The sequence below is a fragment of the Stegodyphus dumicola genome, chromosome 2 (assembly GCF_044657685.1).
Source record: "Stegodyphus dumicola isolate Sdum_Otavi_A_Nest chromosome 2, ASM4465768v1".
In the NCBI taxonomy this organism is placed as follows: Eukaryota; Metazoa; Arthropoda; class Arachnida; order Araneae; family Eresidae; genus Stegodyphus; species Stegodyphus dumicola.
In genome coordinates, this window is record NC_140769.1 from 209,828,064 (window position 1) to 209,839,166 (window position 11,103).

At 36.0% G+C, this 11,103-nt stretch overlaps 1 protein-coding gene across 1 annotated transcript in view; it reads right to left on the reverse strand.

The window, feature by feature from the left end:
• Positions 1-788, reverse strand: part of LOC118197542 (pre-mRNA splicing regulator USH1G-like) — a 205,154-nt gene extending 204,366 nt beyond the window's left edge. Inside the window, exon 1 of the mRNA XM_085811684.1 lies at positions 522-788. Coding sequence (XP_085667810.1) covers positions 522-697 — 176 coding nt within the window. The 5' untranslated portion in view covers positions 698-788. The remainder of the gene's footprint in view (positions 1-521) is intronic.
• Between the last annotated feature and the right edge of the window lie 10,315 nt (positions 789-11,103).

The window sequence follows — 11,103 nt, forward strand, 5'->3', positions numbered from 1 at the left end:
AATTAAATTGAGAAATAAATAGTTTTTATTCTAGATGAAGTATTCAAAGAAATCAACATCAGATTTCAACAGCTACATACTTTATTATACCTCGTTTATTCGTAAAATCTTGTGGTTCTCTGAGATTTGGTATGTGTAGTAACCCTACCCCAGTATTCTCTGAGGTGCTTGAAAAAGCAAGAAATAATTGTAGCTAATGTCGGTAAAGAAGAAAGACGGAAAGACGGAAGCAAAGTAATAGTATAATTTTAAAATGTTGGAAATAAAGCTTTTTTCAGAATTAAACATAAAAGAGTTTTATTTTCCTACAGGCCGTTTTGATATTTTTTGTTTGTACATCAAAAGGGGCGGTAAATTTAGAGACCGCCCCATGTATAAGAGATCCCCTTCCGGAAGACAAAAGTTTTAGCTACACCACTGCAGTGTACTAAAATGAATCAAAATATTTCAAGAAACTTTGCGATATTCATAAAAACTAAAAATGAATTTTCAGTTAAAACAATGATATTCGAAAAACTCACCCTCTTCCAACAATAAGTCGGAGCGCATCTAAATGTCCATAATACGCAGCCCACATGGCTGGTGTCATTCCATCATCATCCTTAGAATTTAATTCCTTACGATTTGCTTCTTGTAACAAATCCAAACAACCATCACGAGCAGCTCTATGGAAACGATCTGGATCCAAAAAGGACATGATGGAAAAATATTATTTCAAACACTCGGAACTCCCATTTTAAGCAAAGGCGGTAACCACGGCTTACGAGACGTACTACCCTAACAGTGGACAGATATCCATGTTATGAATCTCTTTCACTTCAAGCATTGTCGTCTGCCGTACAAACTGTTTCGGTTTCGTAATGTTAATGTTGAATGCTTTAGTGGCGCCATCTATTGCTATAAAAATGTACTTTTTAACCTGAAAATAACTCGATTTGATTCCAGTTTCTCGTATGAAAGAAATGGAAAGTCCGTACAGTGGGCGCCACTTAATGTGATCGCATTTGTCGACGGCTCAGAGGTGTAGCTAGAGAAAGGTCCAGCCCGGGGCGGTATTTTCGCCAGAAACAATTTTTTTTTTCTTTTTTGTTCTATCGGGGTAGCTAATGTTGATCGTCGAGAGAGGTTAAGAAAAATGAGATTCTGAATTGCCATACGGAATTAAATTAAGAAGAAAAACAGATTTTAGACCAGAAAAAATATTTAAAGAAATCATCTCTAGATTTTAACCGCTCCATACTGTTATTACACATATTTATTTTGTTGAACCTTTTGAATGGAAATTACGAATATCGACTAAATTATGATCACGGCCATGTTCATAAGGAAGAGTTCTTATTTATGAGGAGCATTTCAGAGTTTTATTTCAATTATTGCTAGGGAAAATGAAAAGTGAACATGGAAGGACGGTCCTTTTGTATTTTTCATTTTATTCTGAAGTACAATCTTCAGAACAAAGTTTCAATTATTCTAGTACTAGTGCAAACTTTTCTATCAGTTGCGGTAGGTGTTGCTATTTGCAAGGAGCACTTTCTAACTAGAAATCATTTAAGAAGCAGGGCTTAATTTCTAAAATATAAGATGCCGGAGCCTCACAGAACACTATCAGGATAAATAATAAAATAAATTGATGAAAGTTCTAGAATAAAATATTAATTAGTACAGTCCATTTCGTTAATTTTGAATTGTTTTATATAACAACTCACGCATCACAGGAACATACCCACCGTACGAGCGGATACTGGGCGTGCTACAAACATGCCCATTTCCTGACTAATGGTTCGTGATGATGTTGATTAATGTTCCGTGATGTGGTTTTGCAGGGATGACCTCTCCATATGTCTTTCCTCTCGGGCGTTAGTCATGGGAGGATGTCGAGATCCTGCAGTATGACTCTCAGCAACCGATTGATTCCATATTACCATGACACTGGTTGAATCTCGACCAGTGCGACCGGTGATATCACCGAACGATAATTCACACTCTTGATAGGCAACGATTCTGCCTCTATCGAATTCCGACACTTGCTGGTAAGCATTTCTTATTATTATTTGAAACGTAACACGATATTCTGTTCAAACGTGGACCTTGCAAAGCTCTTTCCGAATGAGAAATCTACTAGACAACTTTTCTTTAATGCAGTGTTTCAGATGTCGATACTCCCTCGTGCGTCTTCTAAATAAGCTGAAATACTAAACATTTGCATATCCCAACTTCTTCCTTTCATGTGATTTTGACATTCTTCATATCATTCCTTCCTGATGTTGCAATTTAATGGCCAGCAGTGTAATATCTTTAAAATCCTTGCTTTTGAAAAATTCAACATATTTTCATGCAAAGTAACTTCTTCTTAACCAAAAGCCTTACTTCTTGACATTTTCTGTGCATGTAATGTGAAGATGAGTCGGTTTTTTTTTTTTTTTTTTTTTTTTTTTTTTTTTTTTTTTTTTTTGTGTGTGTGCCCTGCAATTGATCAAAATCCAGCCCAATCAAAAGTACGACAATATAAATGAAATTTTTTATAGTAAATATTGAATCAGATTCGCTTTCGTCTTCTCAATTATTGTCGAATTATTACCTTATCCTTGAAATGTATATAATAAAAATTTTCTGTTCAGGCTACATAAAGTAATTTTGTTACGAAATGGTACATGTATAAATAATTTGAGTGAAATTACCTGTGAAATTGTTGTGTTTTTTCTGTATTATGTAACATGAAAATGAGATGGGGCTGTGGTGGAAAAATATGAATACGGAGATAAGCCTATTTAACACTGAGTAAACAGCTATCTCGCTAGATTGGCGAGACCAAGCAGGTAGTGTTTTTGGTAACAAAGTTTTATCGTTTCACCAGACTTGGCGATCATTTGGCGACATTTTGGTTCGGTCCCTGTATCGCAATAATAGGTACTGTAATTAAGTAACTGCAATTGATTTCATATGTAGCTATAACCGTATCCGGCCCTCATATGCCTTCCAGTAATTTCGAGAAGCACTATAAATTTCTCAGCGGCCGGGGGAAAACTATATAAAAACCGTACAGAGCATCTGCTCTCAGTTGTTATTTCAGAGTTGACTACGAAGTACAGTAAGACCCCGCTTAACGCGGGGGATACGTTCCATCAAAGTAGAGCGTAATGCGAAACAGCGCTAAACGAGGCTATCTTTACATGTAAATATTGGGGTTAGGGGAAGATGGCTAGGAAATTGGTTAGGTATTAAATTTAAAAAGTATGTTTTTTTAATAAAAATAAAACCAAACATTTATTTCTTAAAGCCCAAATTAATACCATATTATTATTTCTGACAAAAATAAAAACAAAATATAAATAAAAAAACGAATATTCTTAAAAAAAACAAATAAAATTCTAAGTCAGTCATATTTAGTTAGCCTTCCGCGTTTTCAGTGTTCTGGCTTTTTTGTGACAAAAGCATCTAACGTTGTTTGCCTTTTTCTTTTGCGTTGTTCTCTTAAAAGTTCTTCATAAACGGATAGAGCATCTCTAACACCACGCCTTACTTTTGAGCTCCTGTCAAAATTCGGATCATTTTCAATGAATTGATCCATTATTTCAGTTATGGTAGACAAACTCCTTTTTACAAACGCCATCGAAAGTTCTTTTTGCTCTTCTTCTGAATCACTGCTGTCAACATTTTTGTTTTCATCTTGTTCAGTTAATTCCTTGAGCTCATCATTAGAAAGACTAGCCGCTGCTTCTTGAATTATTTCTTCGACATCTTTCACATTTACCCCTTCAAAATATGTCTGTACAATACCGCACCAAACAAGAAATACAAGTACACTCTTTCGGATATGTATTTGAAACCTATCGCTGCATAATATTTCGGGGAATCCCCGTATGCTGCGAGCAATTTCGTGGAATCCCCGGATTGAAATAAAAGAGCGCTAAACCGAAACAGCGCTAAACGAAACAGCGTTAAGCGGGGTCTTACTGTACTGAGATATCGCCCTGTTAGCTTCTCCAAAATTCTTCAGCTGAAGAAATCTGCAAGCTACGATGATATCATCTTCATTCCACAAGTCTGCGAGGATACACCACGGAAGTACATTAGACACCCGATAACTTCCTTCATAACCTGCACTGCAACCTCAACAACCCTCCACCATCCGCTAAATTCGAAGCATATACTGATGGATCGAAGATAGAGGATGAAGTAGGCAGCGGAGTCACTATAAATTCCGGGACAAGTACCTACACTGAATGGCAAGGTGTCCTCAGACACGAAAACAGCGTATTCCGATCTGAGCCTACAGCTATTCTGAATACTATCAAGCTACTTCTACCAACACATACGGACACCATTCATATGATTACTGATAGCCAGTCATCTATCTATGCTATCAAACAACATTTCCCAAACTCACCAATTGCATATCTAATCCAGGATTTAATACTCAACAGCAACAACAAATTTATATTATCATGGACTAGAGGTCACAGCGCTTGTGCAGGAAATGAACGTACTGACCTCTTAGCAAAAGACGCAGCTATCCACCAAATAGGCACTCCAATCTCAGTTCCGTGTCCCAAGTCAGCATTGAAAGGCAAGCTGAAATAATTTACAACTGCACAATGGCAACATCAATGGAACCACGGACAACAAGGAAGAAGAACGTAGAATTCCTCCCTAAAAGTAGATGAAAACAACACGTTTTTATCCTTCTTCCTTTCCCAGTAGTTCTCGGGCCGCGGCCCATTTTCACTCTACTTCTACAACAGACACAAAGCATCCTCTGACAGATAAATTTGCGGAAGCAGCGGGGACCCAGAGCGCTACATCTTCAGCTGTCCAATGACGTCTGTTAACCATATCCGTCATCCAAGCAACCCACGTTTAGAATTCAGACGATTTCTAATCAAGCACCGAAAAACATTCAGTCAGATAAGGAACATCATCGACTACCTCCACAGACAAGGACTCAATATCTATATTGAGTCCTTATCTGTGGCCACCCTTAATAATATTTATATATATGCCACCCTTAATCTTCAATCCTCTCATTCTGCAATAATTTCAGAGTGTCATTGTTATCTCCACCAAACACACACTTCTAACGTGCCTTCAGTCTTCATTCATATCTGTGCCTTACCTCCATACCGTGTAACAGAGCTAATTCCAATCGAGTGCGATGCACTAAACTGAAGTGAACTATTTGGACTTATGGTTCAATTACCAAGTGTATGATACTGAACTGTGTGCCCTAACAACTGTGTGCACTACACTGTACTGACTGGCACTATATGGATAGATTTACATTACGAACTTTACTGTTTCTGTTTATTGTATCTTTTTATTAATATTAACTTAATAAATAAATCTTTTTATTAATATTAACAGAACAGTGTTGTGCACAATATATTGTGCACAACACTGTTCTGACTCGTACGATATGGATAGACTGACATTACGAACTTTACTGTATCTATTTATTATTATTAACTTTATTGTATCTCATCTACCTATGAACATTACCATCACCAAATGTAACAATATGCAGCTCTGTATATCCATATGTATAACATATGTATGATTGCATGTCACCTTGTTTAATACTCAATAAATACGGAAAGGTAGTACACCGGGGCAATACCATTTTTGCTCATAGCGATTATATGGTGCCCCTGTACTTGTTCCTGTCCTGTCCTCCTGGCTTCGCTTTTTAAATGCGCTTTCTATTGCGTTGTGTTTAACGTTCTTAGTAGTCTGAAGCGTAATTACTGATGTACTCTGTGATACAGTGAATAACAGTATTTTTGTGGAAAATTCCAGAACTGTGAAGTTTTTTCTGGGGGGGCTAAAATAAGTTTTATCAAATTGTCACCAGTTCTGCGTGTATTCAGTCTATTACGAGCCGTACGTACACAACAATTTTGGGTCTCAGGAGCGCAGTTGGATGCAGGTGACAAGAGCGATGGGTGAGCAACTAAGACAGCTGAAGACTGCCTTTTGCATTCCAAGACAACATGGAAGGGGCCATCAACTTTGTTAAAGAAGTTATGAATTCGGAACAAGAAGAGATGGAAGAGAGTCAAAAGATTGAAGTAGGTTAAGAAGAAATGAAAAGAGAAATTGCTGTCATAATAGAAAACAAATTCGAGGCTATGCAAAGCAGAATAATAGACACGGATGAAGAAAAAGTTGGAGAAATCCAGGAAACAGTTTCTGCTGTCGAGCAACAAATCGAAGAAAGAGTTCCTGCTGACCAGCAACAAACTGATGACAGGGTTTCTACCGCTATCGCCAAGGAACTTGAAAGTTTAAAGAAATCTATAACGATAACTGATCACAATTCTAAAGCCTTTAAATTCGAACATATGTTGTCCTTATCTTCTTTAAAGTTATTCACATATGATGCAAAGACCTCCTAGCAGGTGCACAAGACGCAGTTCTCTATATTGGCAAACGCAAATGGATGGGATTCCGAAGCTAAAGCCTGCATCTAGCCGTTTCTCTGAGAGTAGACGCAGAGAATATCCTTTAAACATTTCCCGAAAACCAGAGACTAGGCTTCCAAGCTCCATTCGGCGCATTAAAGCTGCGCTTTGTGGGAGAAGTGTTTAGAAGACTATAGCAGGCTTCAATTAAAATCTTATCAGCAGAAGCTCCCGTAAACACTTCGCGAGCTCGCCGCGGATGTTGAAAGGCTATGTCATGTTGCGTTTTCGTACTGAACAGAATAAGGAGAAAACTGCCCGTGTAGAACTTCATCGATGGCATCCGGGATCCTGAGATACAGATATCTCTGAGAATGGTATTACTTAAGTTACAAATGATGAATATGAATTTCATTAAGCTGATAAGAAGGTTTAATTTTTTTGAAATCGTTTACTGAAGACATCAACCGTAGATCATATACATGAAATTTCTGTGCATAAATTTATGCACGTATTTGTATTAGAATTTTTTTAAACCTATTGTGTTAAATTAATAATGCATTTATGTATAATTTAGTAATATTTAACTTTATGATCATACAAATCTACTGCATTGTTTCAGATTTTCGTATTTAGATTTTTGGTTAAGAACCAAGTATTTTTAAATTTTGCAAGGTGACTAGTGCAAAGCTAAAATTTTAAGGGCAAAAAGTAAATAAACAAGTAAATAAATTAGAAGAAAAGTTCTTACATTAGAAACTAGGTACTTTGATTTTATATCAATCAGTTTTTTTTTTTTTTTTTTTGAAAAAGCTGACAAAACAAGACATAATTTTGCCATCTATTTCTTAAAATCAAAATGTTTTTCCTTAAAAAACTATTTATATTATTATAATTTCTCTGCCAAAAATAATCATATCTTATCACACAATATCATCAAATATAGTTTGAGATAAAATTGACTTTCTGTGTTTCTGCTCAGTCTTACTTTTGGACTTACGGGGAAGGATATGGGGATAAATCAAATACTGTATAAATATTTTAAAGCAATTTTTGTCTACAATCAGAGTCGCATTTATTCATAGAAAGTCTCATATATTCATCGAGAAGTAACTAGAATTATCTTCATTATAATTTTTTCTCATTCTCAAGCCCTTCTTTTCAATATTAAATACGAGGGTTGGAACTTTAATAGTGGCAACACAGCTGAAAAAACGCTACGCAACAAAACCAAAGAATATCACACGTAAACTACATACCTACCTTACCTCTGAAAAAGACTCGTCCTGCCTCGCAAAAAGACTCGTCCTGCCTACGTCACGCGCCGCATGCGGAGTGAAGGCCCGTCCACACGAGTACGCTCGAAACGTAGCTGATGAACGCGCTTTTACGTTACCAGCGTAAAAGCGTCCAAACGAGTACGCTTGCGAAGAGTGCGTTTAACCAATAGAATTATTTTGCGCAAAAATCACGTTACGCTGTAATATAGCGTCAACAGAGCTGTATCTTATTACTTCGCTGTTCTTCTGTATGTTTGCGGCAAGTTGTCCGAATCAGATGATTTTTTTTTATAGCTGAAACTTTACTATTATGTGCAATTATTAAGCAGAGGCAAAACCGCAAAAAATGGCAAGAATGGGTCCGAAAGATTTATGTAGAGCGACCTGTTCAAAGAGATTTTTTTTTTTTTTTTTTTTTTTTTTTACTGCCTTGTTTGCGAAAGGAATATCCGGAATTATTAAATTCCTACTATTACTTCACACTCTCCCTATATCTTGTTCAAATTTTCAGTACATAAAATGCTTTTTATTCATCCACTCAAGTTCAAATACAATTTTTTAAACTTGCAATGAATGAATGACACTTGTTAAAAAATTTTATCAACTTTGTACTATTAAAATTTTTTTATCATTAAATAGATAAGTGAAAGTTCACTTACCTTCTAAATAGGGCTGCCCTGAACTGCCTGCTTTTCCTTCTTGTAGGTATCCGTCTCTATGATGAACTTCGATTCACTTCGAAACACAGCTATAAACTTTTTAAGAAAATTTAATTCGTATGAAAGATATCTACAAAATATTTACAAGTTATAATGATTACAAGCATAATTTATACGGAGACGGTCTATCTTTATACATCTGTTAGACGCGTCAGCCGTTCAACTGACTACTTTTAGTCTCTTTCGCCAGAGGGCGTTCGTGGAAGTAAAGTTCTAGTAAGCAAACGCGACACTCCCACCTTGAGGTCCAGTATCAACAGAGGATGGACCTCAACTGACCTGTAGTTCAAGTCTTTTGAGTTTTCGTCATACGTCGAGTTCTGTACCTCACTAGCATATCCGACTCAGGTGTAAAGTTGAGTTCAAGAGGTATGAGGTTCTTAGTAGGTCTTATAATCTCCCCTTGTGCAGTTTTCAGTTTCACTAATCTAATGTGTCCGTCGTGGGATGGAAAAATTTCCACGATTCTAGCTAAGGGCCAGTTTATCCTTTTTTCGTTGTTGGACACAATTACAAGATCACCAACTTTCACAGAAGATGGTTCGCGGATGAATTTTGAGCTTTGTTTTAGTTGCCCTAAATATTCTGATCGAAATCTTTTTCGTAAATCTTTTCTCAATTTGGCTCTGTAAAGGTATCTTTTATTGATGGATTTAGAATCCAAAAGATCTAATTCAGGAACTCCAGTCTCTGGAATTTCTGTTAGAAACATTGCTGGGGTGAGAGCTCTTAAATCCTTTACGTCTTCTGACAAATACGTGAGAGGACGGTTGTTCATAATGCTCTCGCAGTCACAAATGATTGTCAACAATTCTTCGTAGTTCAGAGAAGATTTTCCTAGTACCTTTCGAAGAATTCTCTTTAGTACTCCAATTAATCTTTCCCACCACCCTCCCCACCATGGCGAGGAAGGGGAGATAAATTTCCATTCAATTTTCTTAACTCTTGCATTTTCTAAGATAGAATTCCAATCTATGGTCTTAAACAAATTATTTGATCCAACAAAATTGGTTCCATTGTCAGAGTATACAGTGACAGGTCTACCCCTTCGAGCGATGAATCGCCTGAACGCGTGCAGGAAACTTTCGGTTGATAGAGATGAGACTAGCTCTAAGTTAACTGCTCTATATATTGCGCACGTAAAAATGACGATCCATGTTTTTTTGCCTCCTTTTAAAATTAAGGGACCCGTCAGATCAACACCAATAATCTCAAAAATTAAAGCATCTCTTATTCTGTCTTCAGGTAGAGGCGCTTGATGAATCTTATATGAATCAGAGTGGAACCTTCGACATCGTACACAGTTTTGGATAACCTTGCGTACGGTCTTCCTACTCTTTATTGTCCAAATGAATGATCAGTCATCGACTCAGCATACGCAGCCATCAGGTTGAGATCCCAAACATTGATTAATTGCGCTCGACTGGAAATTTCATCAGCATGGTCAACGGAAGCCACCGTTTAAAAAATTTTCTTGTTCTTAAATATATGCTTATTCACTTTTGTAATATGATTAGATACTTATAATCACAGTTCCTTCACTTTCAATAATATATTTCATAAATTGTTGAAGTGCAGACACACACTTCATATTGTAGAAACACGTTTCTCTGGAATTTTTGATGCAAATCCTGGTTATTTTTTCTAAGAAGGGAAAGTAAGGGAGAGTGCCATTTATAAAGCTTAGGTTTTCCAGATTTGCAGGTTTTTCGCGCTCGCATTTTACGTGCTTCTTAAGAATCTCTGGTAATAAAATGGGAACTTTCCATGACTTGTTGCCAATCTAATTGGAGAAAAAAAATTTATTCTTTATAGGGATACTTGCGGGAGGTAACCGTCGAGCAATCTTCTTGTATCTGTCTCGTCCCATCCTGTTTGTTATTTTATTAAAACGTGTTTGGAAAATTTTTTCCTGATTGCATGGTTTGATTTGAGATGATAGATGTCAATCAGACCTTTTAATATGGCATCCTGAGCTGTTGGTGCCAGCAGCTTCATTTCCTATTATACCTGTATATTCTCATAATGGAATTTAGGCTAATAAGAGGAATATTCATTTCCATATTTATTGTTTTTAAAAGATTTTGAATAAGTAAAGATATTTTCTTCGTGGAACATTGAGCGTTTAAAAATCTTTGACAATCTGTAAAAATGCTCGCAAACTGTAACTTACTACTTTTGACAAAAACGTGTAAATAATCATTTATTAAATTAATCAAACATCAAACATATGAACATATATATTTAATAAAATAAAAATATTTCAGCGCAAATAATTATCGACGTATATTTGAAGAAGAAGAAGGAGAAGCAGGAATATACTACAGCGATCAACTACTAGAAGAATTGGATCCCCAATGTTTAAGATTGCAATACGTGTCGGAAACGTAAGTCTTTTCGGAAAAAATAATAAAACAAAACATAATGTTTCAGGTCCAGTTTAATTATACCTTTAATAATTTTTTGACAAAAACGCTGGTCTGGAAAATAATACGTTTTCAGATTTATAATGCTTAATGTTTTTTTCAATCCTTCATTACAAAAATATATTATAAATGTTTAAGATGGAAAATCCTATTGTGAAGAATTCAAATTTATTGTCATACCTTTTGATTATGAGGAAACGTTATTGCATTAACTAATGAAATATCTAAACAGAAAGCTAATATACAAAATACACGTGTTTAAAGGGCCACTTTGTAAAAT